At 43.3% G+C, this 17,161-nt stretch overlaps 1 protein-coding gene across 1 annotated transcript in view; it reads right to left on the reverse strand.

Annotated features, from left to right (window-relative positions):
• Positions 1 to 62: 62 nt before the first annotated feature.
• IQCH (IQ motif containing H) overlaps positions 63 to 17,161 on the reverse strand; it is a 127,557-nt gene continuing 110,458 nt past the window's right edge. The window contains exons 17-21 of the mRNA XM_070953366.1: positions 11,083 to 11,241; positions 3,394 to 3,516; positions 2,842 to 2,903; positions 2,111 to 2,219; positions 63 to 167 (exon numbers count right to left, since the gene is read on the reverse strand). Coding sequence (XP_070809467.1) covers positions 63 to 167; positions 2,111 to 2,219; positions 2,842 to 2,903; positions 3,394 to 3,516; positions 11,083 to 11,241 — 558 coding nt within the window. The remainder of the gene's footprint in view (positions 168 to 2,110; positions 2,220 to 2,841; positions 2,904 to 3,393; positions 3,517 to 11,082; positions 11,242 to 17,161) is intronic.

Below are 17,161 nucleotides of genomic sequence, written 5' to 3' on the forward strand. Positions count from 1 at the left end.
GAAAAGAAAAATGCAAAAGGATTATTGGAAGACGTTATGAATAGAGATGGAAGGTCTACTTACTATTTTTTGGATGTTTTTGCTTTTGAGGCCTCCTTTTTCTCTTCAAATTTTAACTTGTTCTGCTCCGTAACCCCCAAGATCCTCTCAATGTCTTGAATGGCTCCCTAGAAAGAGGTGGAAATGCTGCAGATTAGCCCCACAGATTTCCGCATCCATTCCTCTCACTCATGTCTGGGCTTCTGGACTGACCATAATGGGCATTCACCTAAGGCTGTGTTGATGGAAGTTGCTAAGTTAAAGCCAAGGAAACTGCATCACATTTTGCCCCATCCCTGGTGGTGCACATGGTTTTAATCCTGATGAGCAGGGCTCTCCAAACTTGGCAACTTTAAGACTTGTGGACTTCAACTCCCAGGTGGCTGGGGAATTCTGGGAGCTGAATTCCACAAGTCTTAGAGTTGCCAAGTTTGGAGAGCCCTGCTCATGATTTATGGTGTCATCCAAAGCTGAAGCTACCATCATCTGAAGGTTACAGCCGGGACTCGTAACCAATGGCAAAGTTTGGGTAGAAGTCTTGGTTCCTAGAAACCCAAAATGGTGGCTTCAAAATTTCCCAGGATCTTTGCAAAAATTTAATAGGTTGCCTGAAGGGGCAAATAGCATCTTCTGATTTTTGGACTTGTTTCCATTCAGGAAGATTAGGCTTCAACTTTCAGAATCCTACAACCTGCCCAAAGAACTAAGTATATGCAAGAATGAGATCACCCGATGTCAACCGGGTGTGTGTGTGGTGTCATAGAAGCCATTATGGGGATCACATTCATATAATCAAGAGATGCTCTTTACTTTTTGACATCCTTTGTAGACACTTGTGTGTGGGGTGCCTTCCCTGGGGTTGAGATGGACCACTGCTTTCCAGTTCATCACTCAGAATTGCTGCTGTGTATTTCCAGTGCCATCTTTTGCACCTTTGGAGTAGGAACCAAACCATCACTGTGCAGTAGCACACAAAATACAATTCTTAACAATGACGGTGGGCATTACAGGTTGGAATTACAATTGATGGGTTGCAGGAACTGGGTGTGTCTAGTCTAACAAAGAGAAGAACTACGGCTGATATGATAGTCTTTCCATATTTGAGGGGCCGTCACGGTTGATCTATTCTCCAAAGCACCTGAAAGCAGGACAAGACATACTTGGTGAAAGATTACTAAAGAGAGAGATCCAGCCTAGAATTAAGGAGAAGTTTCCTGACCGGGAGAACAATTAATCGGTGGAATGGCTGGCCTCAGGAGCTGTGGGGGCTCCAACATTGGAGCTCCAAGCGATCGGAGAACCATTTGTCTGAGATGCTATACTGTCTCCTGCTTGAGCAGGGAGTTGGACTCAAAGGCCTCCAAGGTCCCTGCCAACCCTATTATTCCATGTTCTATGTTGGCTGGAGCTGAGCTACAAGTGAGTGGCCATTCACAAAACACCAGCACTCCAGAGGTGCCTTCAACAGTAGCGCCCCCCCCCCCCCAGAGGCTCCCTAAGTAAGTCCCTGCTTTGACAGCCATCATATTGGGCTCTTGGTATACAAGTGCAGGCCCTAGGTTAACCCTTCCATCACCCTTCCATAGCTATTGGAACATAAACAGCCTATTTGTTTGCCTCCTCCTAATGGATGTGCTTTAATATTTCAAACATCTCAACCGTTTCATTTGACGAATCAATAGGAGAAGTCTTTGGGGAGAAGAGCATTTTTTGCTTCTCCAATTAGTAAATCCAAGAGTGGATGTATGCAAAATGAAAATCTAATTTCCTCGGGAGCTAGCCATTCATGCTAGAGAGGGTTGTGTTGTGTTGTGTGTGTATGTGTGTGTGTGTTTTAAACAAATATACCAATCGCTCTCAGCCCAAGCAAATCCATGCTCCCGTACCAAAACCCTTAAATTTAACTAACAGATTCGCCGGGAATCTCACAATATTGACCCGCAAGCTGTGAAATACGTACTGCTACGAGCAGAAGCGAGGATGGTTTAGCACTTGTTTATAATACAGCATGAGGTGTTTTCTGTCCTTGAACAGAAATTTAACGGGGATCGTTAGTTAATTAACACCTCACCTTAAAATTGGTCTCGGCATGCATATTAGGTGCTGATAATTCTTGATAGATGATGAAGAGATGCTGAGCAAAGGTCATGAGGACCCCCTGGAGATGTTCTCCAATTGTTCTGTTAATGATATCCAAAGAAACGTCTTTGCCAATGATTCTATTCGCACGCTTAAAAACAATCGCCCTCTCATTTGGGCCTGTCAGACGGAGGGATTTAATGAATATTTTCAATCTCCGAAGGTGGCAATCTTCAGGGAGATACAAAAGATGAGGCTCCATTTTAACTTGTCAGTAAAAAGGATTTGTGTAATAAATATTTTTTATTAATCAAGTAATGGAGGAGGGCAAAAGCTTGAGTCATTTGAAACACGGGAGTCCTATCTTTGCTAAACCATCTCAAATATGTGAACAGGTAGCGCTGCTGGTTGGCATGAGAACCCCAGTATTATTAATGGCAGAGCATGCTGTTGGAAACTTGGGGTTGCTCAGTTCCCCCATAAAAACAAGAGTTCAGCCGTTTCAGTGAGGCTTAGGCTGTGGCTGCTCTTGAAGAATAGTTACTAGATAAAAATAGTTATGGGTATTTTTAATCTGGCTTTTCTGACACAATTCTGTGCCTTAGCCATCAGGGTATGTTAAGGAGCCATTCTCTCTGGGGTTTAATCTTTCAGAAGACAGGCAAAGAGAAGGAATCTTAAACTCCAGGACTATCAAGGACCAGTGACTCCTTGGGAACTTACATCATCCCAAATGTGTTTCGTTTCTTATCTTCAAACAAGATAAAAACAGTTCCTTCTTTTAGCTGTTGAGAGAGATAAGATGTTAAGCTTTTTTTTTTTTCTGTGTCTGGAAATGCTAAACATACAATTTCCCAAGATCACATGCTAAGGCGGGTTACATGAGAGGATGTGATTTAAGAAAAAATAATAATTTAAGAGCAAGCCAATTAAGATGTTCACTTCCAAACTGATATAAAAAGTTAGTGGTCAAGTATTCAGCAAGAGAAAGTGTCTGTAAACAGAATATATTTGTAATTCCTTCCTCCTCTCCCCATCTCCCTCCACGTCCTAATGACCTGAAATCAGGATTTCAGTATCTGAACTCTATTAATAAATGCACACAATCACAGATTTCATTGAAATCGATCACAGGGGCAAAAACATGGAGTTTCTTTCCCCAAATCAGTTAACGTGTGTGGTTCACGCATTTTAGAGGTTTATTACCCTCTATTTCTTCCCCAACCTATTTTCCTATTGTTATTTCACTGAAATTAAAGCAGGCATCCTTCTTACCCGCACATCGTAGCCGATCCCGTGAGCCTTGCACATCTGGAGGAAGACATTATAGTAAATTAAGGAAAGGTTGTCGTTCTTAATCGAACTGCTCATGAGAACGTAGCGGCTGACCAGGGAAGTCTGGCAAAGGAAAAAGGAGAAAGAGTTAAGGCTGAGGAATCCCTGAGAGATTCCAGCTTCGAGACTGGAGTGCAGATTTATACAAGAGTAGCTAAATCTTAAGCCTCCTGGCATATTTCTTCTTCGCCTTCTTCAAAGAAACAAATCTCAGCCTTTGCAACGACTCCCTTGAACACCAATAAAGGAGGAGGATTAGCGCTGTAACTCAAGGAGGCATCTCCATTCCTTAAGTCCTGTTCACACATCTACCGTCGGACTGCATGGTCTTGATGGAGAGAGCAGCCCTGTGCAGTTTTCCCAACCTGGCGCCCTCCAGACCAGCTCAGTTTCTGTTCCTGCTGGAAGATTAAGGATTGTAGGAGTGGGAGATAGACATCCAAAGGGCACACAATTTGGGAAGGCTCTCTTACAAGGAGCCCTCAGTAGTTAGTGAAGGAGCCACCCAGAGTTGCTCTCAATAGTGAGATAGGAGGCATATAAATTTAATCAATAGTTCAATCAATTAATTAATCAGGATGCAGAAGATACAAAGCAGTTACTAAACCCAACAGGGCTCGTATCTTGAGTGGCAAACTGAAATTCCAAAATGAGTAGCAGCATAATATAAAACAGATATTAAACCTCTCAACGTTTCATTCTATAAATCTGAAGTCAATATACAGTAAATACCCAGAGAAGCGTTTATGTCGTTCATCACTTCGCACCGAGGCTGAGATCTACTCAGTGTGAAAGCTACAAAGATCTAGATTCCTGCTTGGAGAGATTCTGAACCCACTTCAGACATTTCAAAGGCCTCTCACATCCCCCCACCCCCCAATCACTCTGCAAGGAAATTTAGGCTAATTGGTGGGAATCCAAATCTTTTCACACCACACTGAACATCAGTCCAAAATGATAATAAATCCAAAGTTGCTTCATGGTTTGATGCGGTAATGGAAATAGGATCCAGAATAAACACGAAAGGACTGTAGTATATAAATCAAGGGTGAGAAGATTTCAGACATGATCCCCCTCACACCGAATCCTGGGATTTACCAACCGGTACAAAAACCACAGAATTAAAGTACTGAATTCCAGGTCTCAGGATTCTTTTTTTTTAAAAAGCAAATTACAGATATCCTTGATTTACGATCATTTGTTCAGCAACCATTTTTTAAAAAATATTCACAGAAAACAAACATTTAGTTTGGAGAAGTGCCTAACTCATCTCCCCAGAAAAAAATAGCAGGGTCAGCAAGATGGTAGAAATGCTTTAGGAAGGCTAGCAAGATCGGCCTTCTCCAGGCTGCCTTCTAAAAGGAATTGTAGCAGTCCCACAACCACACGTGAATGGTTTTGTGAGAGCATCGATACTTCTCCAGCAGAATTTGCCACGGTTGACTTGCCCAGGCCAACTAATCCTGGCCGACTCACCATGGGACAATTCAACGCCTGATAAGTCAAAAGAGGGAGAAGTAGAATTGCAGCTCATCTCCCCAGTCTCAAGGACTTCTCACTTGAGAAGGTTCAAAACTCAAAGCAAGACAAGATGTCCCTCTCTTGAGTGATCCCATGTTGGATTGCGGCAAGTTGTCCTGTGGTGAGTTGACCGGGATGAGTTGGCTTCAGTGAGTTATCCTAAACCCGTTCACCAGCCCAAAACTGCTGAGAATTTGTTTGAGAATGTAGTAGCTCTCATACATTTTTCTTGTGTCTCACATACACACCAAAATGTTAAAATTGATCTTAAGGTTTCAGTCATACACGTGCTTTCTCACCATGACCACTTTTACTTTTTCCTCCTCCTCTGTTCTTAAAAAAATGTCCTCGGGCATTTTTCAGGGCCTAACAGTAACCCTGAATAGGACAATGGTGGACACGGCCAGATTTTGTTATTTTTCCTCTCCCAAGTATGGGAGGTTTTTAGAATAAATTCATAAATAACTCGCTGTGGCATATCTATTTTGGCCTGCAGCACAATTTTTATTCCCATCACAAAATAGCAGGAAATTCTTGTGCCAACCTTTGGAGTTTTACTGCTGATCCAGAGGGGACCCCGAGGGCCATAAGAAAGGCACGGGGGGGGGGGGGCACTGGCTGCCCACTGTTGTGCCATCGACTGGCTATCACAATGTCAAGAAGGCTAATAATACAATGTTTGCAAAACTGTGCTAAGCAAAATAGTGTCTGGTTGTTGGCAGAAATCGGGGGCGGAGAGGGAGAGCTGAGGGGTTGCAGCCATGCTAGCTGATGGCTGCCAAGTAATTTTGGTGATCATCCAGTAAAGACCTGAATTTCAATGGGCGCATGCAGGGTTCAAAATGTGCCATATGTAGAAAGGCAGTTTGGGAAGCTCCTTAGAACGAGGGTCTCTCGAGCAGCTTTTGTTGATATTCCATATTTCAATGGGATAATTTTATTATTTTATTTTATTTTATTTTTGCTATACGGTATTAGAACCGTGAGAGTAAAGGGTTAGAGGGAGGTTTTTAAGCTAGCTCTCCAATTTAATGGAAAGATATTGTGGATCCAAAGTCCAGCCTTCGGTCCCCTCATCCCAAATCTCTCATTCTCAAGTGTTATTTGTGGCATGAAACTGCTAACCAGAGTGGCAACCCCTTTCCTCGCACACCATGCTCACCCAGGCACTATTATGAGACAGGCAAGCAGGCAGGGCTGGGGTAGCGTCTGGCTGCCTTCTCTCCGGGGCCAGCCGGCTGAAAGAGAGGCTTCCAGAACAGGTACCCAAAGTTTTGAGAAATTTGTTCCTGGCAAAAGACGGCGGCAAATAAAAGAAACGGATGCTTGATAAAATAATCCAAATCGCAGTTTAACAAGCGTAAACCCGAATGTAGCAGCAATAACACCGAACCATTGTTTAAACGCAGGCATCGGTCTGATGAGGTGCTTATTTCAGCTACAAAGCAGACAAACACATGCATAATGAACTGCGGGATGAATTATTAATGTCTTGCTTATTTAGCCTCATCTGTCTCAAAGATAATGTATCCTAAGTATAATGAGTGATTGGTTTTCTACATAATTACAGTAGCGGCGGTATCTAGGAAATTTGCTCTGGCAAAGGAGATTTCTAAAAATAAAAACCATCACTCGTACTCGGTTGCCGCTCCATTTTATCAAAATCAAAGCGAGCAGCCCAGTGAACACATAATAAATTCGCGGGGACAGAAGCATTATTAACATCATAATTTCACATAAAGTGTTTTACTTAATCATTCATTATAGATCATGCACTGTAAAAAGATTTGTCTCTGTTTGTTTCTTCCGGTTCTTTAAAAGATCTGATGTGCTGGATCTCGTGTTTTACCCTTGAATGGGGAAGAGGAAGAAACGATGTGCTGTGGGCAACGGGCAGGTCAAAAGTGACAAATATGCATTAATCTGCAATTATTTTAATTTAAAGAATGGCTGCGTGGTTTACTTTTCATTTTTAAGACCTGGAACTGGAGTTGAATCAGAACTCCCTTGTGCTCCTCTTACCCCATGTAGTAGCTTGAGGAGAAGAGACCAAAAGGTTATCAATCTTGACATTTCGGGGAATGCACAAAATCTGGCTACAAAACCATTTTCCCATACAGCGGCTATAGAAAGTCTACACCCCCGTGCTAAAATGCCAGGTTTTTGAGATGTAAAAAAATCAGATCAAGATAAATCACTTCAGAATTCTTTCCCCACCTTTAACATAACATATAAACGCTGCAATTCAATTGAAAAACAAACTGAAATCTTTCGGGAGGGAAAATAAAAAAAAACTTATAATAACGTGGTTGCAGGAAGTTGCAGATATCAAATGCCAGGGAAAACAGGAGATTCAGGCAGTTCAAATGGGTATAAAGATTTATTGCAAGCTTAAACTCTCTACAAGAATCTGAACTACTAACAGCCAAGGGAAATTTGTGGGAGTTAAAAATAGAAAGGAATTCAAGGTCGGCTGCATTTTGATTCCTTGTGGGCACGCAGGGACTCATGACTGATGACGCATTTGACTCCTCCCTGAGGCTCAGGTTGGTCATCTTCTACAGTACACTCTTAAAGTAATACTTCGTTGAAGGACCTTTTAATTTTATGACATCTTTCAGTCTTAGGGTAGGAGGAGTGGTGTGGTGGCCTAGAGGTGGAGCTCTTGCCTCACAATCAGGAGGCTGTGAGTTCAATCCTAGGTAGAGGCAGATATTTCTCTCTCTGGACACAATAAGAATGCATCCGCTGAACAAAACTCCGCATTGGTGACAGGAAGGGCATCTGGCCAGTAAAACACTCTGCTAGCTCCATTCAGTTGCCCAGACTCCACCCCACAAGGGATTATGGAGTCATTAAAAGGTGAATGATGATTCAGTCTTGGGGTAGGAGTCTATCAGCATGGCACACCTTGCCTTGGGAGCCTTTGCCCACTCTTCCTTGCAAATGTCAGATTGCCTCTCCTGTTCACAGCCCTCTTCAGGTCACCCCACAGATTTTTCAACCGGATTCAGGTTCAGAGTCTCGCTGGGCCATTCCAAAACTTCGAGTATCTTCTGATGAAGCCATTCTTTTGTGGATTTGGAGGCATACCTTAGGCCATTGTCGTCATATTAAAAGGTCAGTTGGAATGTGATTGGCTAATTCTGAACACAGCCACATTCCTACTTATAAATGTGAAGACTTATGCAGCCATAATTTTTATTTTCCACTTAAAAGATTTCAGTTTGTTTTTCAATTGAATTGTACAGCTTGTACATTATATTAAAGGTGGGAAAAATATTGAAGTGGTCTGAGTTTTTTACATCTCAAATCCTGGCGTTTTAACAGGGGTGTGTAAAGTTTCTATATCCACTGTATCTGGTAATCTACAAATATGTTGACTACAAATCCCAGAATTCCCAGGAAGATGGGTTTCCATTGATTATGCCACCTGGGAATTTTGAGAGCCAAAATAGTCAAAAAATATGGAGCTTGGGGAGAATTAGTTACAATGATATATTCAATTTTTATTACAATTAATAAAATTTATTTATTGGTTCGATTTATATGCCGCCCTTCTCCGGAGACTCAGGGCAGCTTACAATGCGTTAAGCAATAGCCTTCATACTTTTGTATATACCTGCTTAGTAGGGCTTTCGCCCCCCCCCCCCAAAGCGGTGTTCTTTTTTATACAAAGTCAGCTTATTGCCCCCACAATCCGGGTCCTCATTTTACCTACCTCGAAAGGATGGAAGGCTGAGTCAACCTTGAGCCTGGTGAGATTTGAACTTGCAGTAATTGCAGGCAGCTGATGCTACTTAACAGCACTTTAGTCTGCTGCGCCACCAAGGCTCTTGGCTCTTGTAAATTAATAAAAGTAATTATCATAATAAAATTAACAAAGAAGTTAGTTACAATGACATATAGAAATATGGAGCTTGGGCTGAGTGTAGTTACAATGACATAGAAAGGGATTTTATGTCATTGTAGCTACACATCAATATGGAAGATTGTTTGCAAAGAACAGTAGCTGTATTTCAGAGATTTCTAACTTAATTATTCTGAAGGGTAATGAAAGTTGAGTATGTGGAAAGTGATATTTACCAGTGTCATTGTTCAACTTCCTGACTTATGGAAGAAAACTAAGTCCCCTTGCGATTAGTCCTTCGTTCATGAAGGATATGCTAAAAGAAGGCTTAAATTTAAAAAAAATGCTGGTAAATAGAGAACCAAATATTCCATAATAACTGAGTTGGAAGGGACCTTGGAGGTCTTCTAGTCCAAGCAGGAAACTTATTCCATTTCAGACAAATGGTTGTCCAATCTCTTCTTAAAAACTTCCAGTGATGGAGCACCTACAACATGAAGGCGTTCCAGTGGTCAATTTTTCTCCTTGTCAGGTAATGTCTCCTTAGTTCTAGGTTGCTTCTCTCCTTGATTAAATTCCATCCATTGCTTCTTGTCCTGCCTTCAGGTGCTTTGGAGAATAGCTTGACCCCCTCGTCTTTGTGGCCGCCCCTCAAATATTGAAAGACTGAATGATCAAAGAAAGATGATGATCCAAGCTTTGGAATGGCCCAGCCAGAGTCTCCATCTATCATATCATCCCTAGTCTTTCTTTACATTCCTTCTATAGATACTGACAAATGCTGGAGAAGGTCAGGAAACCTTCTTGTCAGCCACAGTTGCGTCCCTTTCTGGATCGGGACTCGTTACGCACGGTCACTCATGCCCTCGTCACCTCCCGCCTGGATTATTGCAACGCTCTCTACATGGGGCTCCCCTTGAGGAGCACCCGGAGGCTCCAACTGGCGCAGAGTGCGGCCGCGCGGGTGGTAATGGGAGCGTCATGGCGCTCCCATGTGACACCTCTCCTGCGCGAGCTGCACTGGCTCCCGGTGGTCTTCCGGGTGCGCTTCAAGGTTTTGGTTACCACCTTTAGAGCGCTCCATGGCTTAGGACCTGGTTATCTACGAGACCACCTACTACCACCAATAGCCTCCCACCGGCCAGTACGCTCTCATAGAGAGGGACTCCTCTGGGTGCCGTCAGCCAAACAATGTCGGCTGGCGACCCCTAGGGGGAGAGCCTTCTCTGTGGGGGCACCAACCATCTGGAATGAGCTCCCCCCAGAGATACGGAGGATCCCGGATCTGCGTACCTTCCACCGCGCTGTGAAGACTTTTTTATTCCATCAAGCAGGCTTGGCCTAATCTCCTCCCTCTTTTAATATGTAAATTTTAATCTGTTTTTAAATTATTGGGGTGTTTTAATTTGTCTGGGCCAAAATGATTTAATTTGATTTTAACTGGTTTTTAATTTTTTTGTATTTATGTATTTTATTGTTTGGCTGTTCACCGCCCTGAGTCCTTCGGGAATAGGGCGGTATACAAATCAAATAAACTAAACTAAACTAAACTAAACAGTTTTCTTGTGAAAGTGATAAATCAATATTGTAAGACAATGAGTTTGGCTTTAAAAAGCTGTGCAGGTCCTCATCAGTGGTGGGTTGTCCCCGGTTTGGATCGGTTCGCAAGAACCGGTAGTAAAACTGGCAGGAGGCTCCGCCCACCGACCCAGACGTTGTCACGCTCACGCAGTCCCATTGCAAACCAGTAGTAAAGGTAAGTAGAACCCATCCCTAGTCCTCATCCATGGCAAGACTTTTATGGGATCAGCCCAAGACAGTTGGCTGCCTAAGAATAAAACCAGCAAAGGCCGTCCCTTCTGCTAAGAACCAGAAGCAACAATCCATCAAGAAATTATCTTAGGCCAGTTATGTTAAATCCAACACAAAACACCAGGCACAGGGAAACGACTGGCAATTTCCAAATGTGATGACAACCCATGGATTAGTACATTAAAACTTCATAATGGGTGGAAAACTGGTGGGGTCCACACTGTTGTGTCCCCAGTGCAATGGGGTGATGGTGCAGGAGGACATCAAACAATGGGGAACCAACACCGTTTAGGCCAGGGGTCTCCAACCTTGACAACTTTAAGCCTGGCGGACTTCAATTCCCAGAATGGGAGTTGAAGTCCGCCAGGCTTAAAGTTGCCAAGGTTGGAGACTCCTGGTTTAGGCCACAAACTGCTTATTTGTTTCTTCATTTGAGCATCACTTACGGATCGGGTCTGTTCCTTCTGCACAGGTGGCTTCTTTGAAGGGAGATGTACCTGGAAGCGACTTGACGCGCAGTCGAAGGTCCCCTCTGTCACGTAGAGCGCGACCCGAGTCATGGCCAAATGATCGCTGTAGCGCAGATCTAAGTCCGTGGCCCAAACCTTTGGAGAGTAAGAGATCGGTCAAGCACAGCTTCTCTTTGAGGCTTAAAAATAAACCTGTCAGCATGAAGTGAGGTAGCTGTCAACCCTGAAGTTGGCCGAACTGTGGCCATTTTCCTTCTGTGTAGTTCTCTCAGGAGATTTCTCTCTTTGTTGCTTCAGGGCTGACACAGCCTGGAGCGAAGGGGTCAGGGAGGGAGGAAGGTGTAGAGATAGCTGGGGTGTTGTAGCCTAAATAAATGTTCTGCCCCAGCTACGGACCCCAAAGAACGCAGCACACACAAAGTCTGTACAAACCTTAGTTTACTAAATTAAATCAGTCTTTTTCAAATAAAGGTTGTTAATTAACTTTCTTAACAGCCTACAAAAATCCAAAGAATAAATAACTGTAATCTTACTATCGTTGGCAGAAAACCCAGAAGCAATTTGCAGGAAACTGATAAGAGAACTAAGATCAGGACACGAAGGAGTGAACGAAGTTGTTCCCTGCAAATTGCTTCAGTTGTCATCCTTCCTTAAATAGGCTAAGGGAGTGGCCAATTAGCCCCAAGCCTTACTGTCAAGGAGACCTCCTCCTGAGGAGCCACTCCTGCCTTTTGGCAGCTCTGCGCGCCCGTGCATTGAGAAGAGGCTCCTCCTCTTCTTCCTCTTCACTTAAGGGAGCTTCTGGAGGTTCTGAAGGCCCTGGCTGAATCCCCGCCTCTGGCACCACATCTTCTCCAGCCTCCTCATTGTCTGACTCAAGTGGCAGCTGCACAGGCTGCTGGTGCAGCACCACACCAGCCTCCTTGCTGTAGGAATCAGCTACTAGCTGCACAGGCCGCTGACGGGCCACAACAATAAAATCCTTTCCCCTGGGAATCAAGGACGTTGGTGCAGGTGTTGGAAAGGTGGAGACTGAGGTCACCTAGCAACTGAGCTGTATGCTGATTGGACCATGGGACTGGAGACTCTGGAGGGAAGTGATGAAGTTTTACTTTTAATTGGATGTTAAACCAATGGGAACTTAGAGCTGGTTTTCCACCAAGTCTTGAATTATCTAGGACCAGAATGTTTAGTATATTTTAATTGGTTTTTTATTATTAACGTTTGTATTACATGTATTTTTATCGTTCGCTGTTCACCGCCCTGAGTCCCTTAGGAATAGGGCGGTATATAAATTTAATAAATAAATAAATAAATAAATAAAGTCTGTGCCCATTTGATATCTCCCAATAAAATGTTCTTTGAGGACTTTGCCTGCCTCGGAGTTCTTATTAAGTGGGATGTGTTACTTGGAACCCTGACAGTAGCCTTACTTTATCTCTGAAGAGCACAAGAGGCACCATCAGTGGACTTACTGTCTGAAAAGGCTCAGACAATTTGTGAACCTATCTTACATTTTGTATTTGCCTACAATCTCAAATACAGAAATGCCTCCTCTCTGGTGAATAGAACTGCCTTCTTTTTATAATACCTGGAACGTCAAAAAAAAGAAGTCAATGAAAAAGCAACAAAATGGAGGTCACAGCAGGGCACCATTATAGGTAGTCCTCGACTTACGACCACAATTGAGCCCCAAATGGATGTTGCTAAGCGAGACAGCTGTGAAGTGAGTTGTGCACTTTTGCGATCTTTCTTGCCGCAGTTCTTAAGTGAATCTGGACACTTGTTAAATTAGTAACATGGTTGTTAAGTGAAAATGGCCTCCCCATTGACTTCGCTTGTCACAGATGATCACATGATCACAAAGATGATCACATGACCCCGGGACACTGCAAACGTCATAAATATGAACCAGTTGCCAAGCATCCACATTTTGATCACATGACCATGGGGATGCCTCAATGGTCATATGAAAAATGATCATAAGTCACTTTTTTCAGTGTTGTTGTAAGTTCAAACAGTCACTAAATGAATAGTTGTAAGCAGTGGTGAGATTCAAATAATTTAACAACCGGTTCTGTGTCCTAATGACCAGCTGGGTAGGCGTGGCTTGGTGGTCATGTGACCATGTGGGCATGGCCAACTCAACGTCAATCACGTCGATGGGCACTTTGCCTTAGCTGTTACAATGTAATAAGGGTTAACCAGAGAGGCAGTTTCTGTAAGCAGGGCAATAAAGGTTAGGCTAGAAACAACACCAGAATGTTTCCTTCCTGCCTTCCTTACAGGATTAGCCCTGCAAAGTGGAAAAAAAACATAATAAGATTTCTTCCAACAACCGGTTCCCCGAACTGCTTAGAATAGGTGCAAACTGGCTGAATCCCACCACTGGTTGTAAGTCAAAGACTACCTGTATCATCCTTTGCAGGTACCTTGGGGTAGGAATATCATCAGATGCACATTGCCGATAATGAAACATGACTTTTTGGGGGTCTGGGGATATAGGAAAGGTATGTCAGTGCTTCAGAGGGTTGCAGTTTGGACGATACTAACCTTGTAGTAATGCTGTAGCAGTAGCACTACTACTACTACTGCTACTACTACTGCTACTCAGTACTACTACTACTACTGCTCAGCAGGTGTGAGACTCATGTCCCAGAAGCACAAGCAAGAGACAACGAAGGAGCTTGCTGGACATGCAGAAGGTATGTTCACCAATGCCCACAAGGCATCCGTGGGGTGGGAGATGTGCAGTGCAGTGAAGTGGGAGATAAGCAGAAACTACTAGGTACAAAGATAGTTTCCCCCACCGCCATACTCTGCTGAACACTTGCTGTCTCACTTCTCATCTTTTCTCATCCTCTCGTCTTTCCTACTATCTTCTCCTATTGGTTTTTATGATTTATCAATCGTTGTTTATTATGATCTATGACCTATTATTTGCTATTTATATGTAGAGCATGAGCTTATGCACCGGAGAGAAATGCCTTGGTGCCAATCACCCTTGATCAAAAAAAGAATTCTATGATTCTAGGGCTGACATCTGCAAGTTTCAGATGGTTTGGGGGGTGAATACCTGAAGTGAAACTTGGAAGAAGATTATCAGTGTGCCCAAAGAGGTAAGCACTAGTGTTGTAAACCAACAACAGCGCAAATGCTCAAGAAGGTGCCTATTTATGACTGCATCCATGGCCACCTTCATATTTTTTAATGTAACCATGACACGCTGTATATCAAGCGACTGCAGCAAGTCATCTTCAGTTTCAGTTGTTCTATCTAAAACATATTTATAGTCACATATTTGAAAGCTGGCTCATCCCAGAGAGAGTTTAGGAAACAAGCCATATATCAATTCTACAATTGTATAGGATTAGAAGCGGGCATAAAATAGACCAGGATCTTCAGGGGAACTACTCGGTGCTCTGCAATAAATCACCACATCTGTCTCAATTGAAACAAAATGTCTCCACTACCCTATTCTAGTAGGGCTGGCTAAAGAAGAAGAAGAAGAAGAAGAAGAAGAAGAAGAAGAAGAAGAAGAAGAAGAAGAAGAAGAAGAAGAAGAAGAAGAAGAGGGGGAGGGGGAGGGGGAGGGGGGAGGGGGAGGGGGAGGGGGAGAAAGCTTTGAAAGTTAACTTTTTGTATTAAAGAACTATGAGGTTGTATAACAAAGATGCCTGGGCTACACCTGCAGGGACCCTGTTCCTTCCGTCTATGGCAGTGTTACTCAACCATGGATACTTGTGTGGACTTGAACTCCCAGAATTCCCCAGTCAGCCTTACTGATTGGGGAAGTCTGGGAGTTGAAGTCCACACATCTTCAAGTTGCCAAGGTGGAGAAACTTTGTTTTAAGGGAACATCTGCCCATCCTTTCCGAAGATCTTCCCACGGCCTGGAAATGCACAAATTGTGGTCATGTCAAAGATGGACCAATTCTATGTTTCCAAACAAAAATGCCCCAAACAGATGGTAACTGAAACAATATTCTTAATAGTACCTGGGATTTAGAACAGGCTTGAATATTGCAGACCAACTGAAAATGTAAGAATGCAATGGTAGCGTTGGTATGGCTCAGTTAGCCATAGCCATTTATTAATGGTTTATATAAGCTTATATAAAACTCTTATAAGCTTACATGACACATGGAATGATAAATTAAGAACACTGCCTGTGTTTACATGGCATCCAAGCTAGCAAGTAGGTGGCTATGGTTTGGGGTGCCACTGAACAGAGATAGAGAAGATTAAAATCAGGGGTGAAATCCAGCAGGTTCTGACAGGTTCTGGAGAACCAGTAGCGGAAATTTTGAGCAGTTCAGAGAACTGGGAAATGCCACCTCTGGCTGGCCCCAGAGTGGGGTGGGAATGGAGATTTTGCAATATCCTTCCCCCAGGAGTGGGGAGGGAATGGGGATTTTGCAATATCCTTCCCCCAGGAATGGGGTGGGAATGAAGATTTTGCAGTATCCTTCCCCTGCCATGCCCACTAAGCCACACCCACCAAGCCACACCACACCCACCAAGCCATGCCCACAGAACCGGTAGTAAAAAAATTTGGATTTCACCACTGATTAAAACATGCTTCAAGATGAGACAGCCAATACAGTAAAAGCGGCCAATATTTGGAAATTGAGATAAAATTCAATAGGGAAACTGGAGAGGAGGAGGAGGGGAGGAAATGAAGGAAGAGGGGCAGGAAGAGGAGGAGGAGGTCAACCTATTCAAAACAAAACAAAAGAAACAAAACCAGTTCATCAGTTCCATTCCCCCCCCCCATCCCCACCATCAGAATTGATGAAGCTTCTTGGATGAGAAGCGAAATATTTTCTTCTTCTTCTTCAAAGGGAAAACAGTCCAGTTGCCTTTTGAAGAAAAAAAGCACTTTTGAGTAGCTATGGGACAGCTGCCTTTTTACTTCTGGAGAACTGAGCTTTGGCCGCACACCTGGGCACAGGTTGCTCACTCCCAGGAGGGTGAGCAACCTCACTCCTCCATGAATAGCGGCCCTTTAGAAGCAAATCTCCCCCAGAATGACTTGGACAAGCCACCGAATGGTAAATGGCATCATTATAAGGCTATTAAGGGGTCAGACAGTCAAGGCCTCTTGCTAAACTGGAGCTAATTTCTGAATCATATTACACAATAATGCCCCCTTTTATAATAGCAAATAAATCATGTCAGAAATGGTTAATAATGAACCGTCAAGTATCAGTTTTACTGTTAAATATCCTATTTGTCAAGTTAAATATTTCCCATTGCATGAGGGAAAAAAGAGCTTGGGTCTTCTTTCGGTACAGTTCAGTGCGAAGATTTCCTTCTATTTCACTTCCATTTTGCAGTATTTTCCCCTAGCACTCCTCTTCTAAATTTGCCCTGCAGAGGTGCACATCCTTCGCTGGCCCTCAGAGCTGCCATTTAACTAAAACAAAAGAATGCAAAAAGAAAACTCTGCTGAATCTAACCGAGGGCAATCTTGCCAGGATTTCAACGCCCCCAGGGAGCCCCCAACATTCTCCTCTCGTCTTCCCTGACGACCGGTTGACAGAGGTTTCTTGCCCTGAGACAGAATGGATTATATTATATATTTTGATGCTTGTCTTTTAACTCTTCAAGCAGAAGAATCTCTCTTTCTTGGCCTCTGTTTTACAGGCATATCTGTTCCTAAGGCTAGCTAGCAGATCTGAGTTGAAAAAAAAAAGATGACCACTAGATGGCAGCAATGAGACACCGAGAAATTAAATCTTTGCTGACATCTAGCAACATTCAGATTATTTCAAGCAAATCCGAGCTGCCCATACCTGCCCTCTTCTCTGCTGGCTCCAATAGTTTTCTAATCTGATCCAAGGACCGGGAGTTGGGCTGCCTGCAGCTCTAGAACATTCAAAGCAACATATGGGGAGAAGATCAGAATACAGAGCTACAAATGACAGAGTTGGAAGGGACCTTGGAGCAGTGGTGAAATGTAAAATTTGTTACTACCGGTTCTGTGGGCGTGGCTTGGTGGGGTGGTAATGTGACTGGGTGGGCGTGGCCAACTCTTTTTTTAAAAAAAAGT

Source organism: Pituophis catenifer, unplaced genomic scaffold (assembly GCF_029215685.1).
Source record: "Pituophis catenifer annectens isolate HBS135680 unplaced genomic scaffold, rPitCat1.0.hap2 SCAF_14, whole genome shotgun sequence".
In the NCBI taxonomy this organism is placed as follows: Eukaryota; Metazoa; Chordata; class Lepidosauria; order Squamata; family Colubridae; genus Pituophis; species Pituophis catenifer.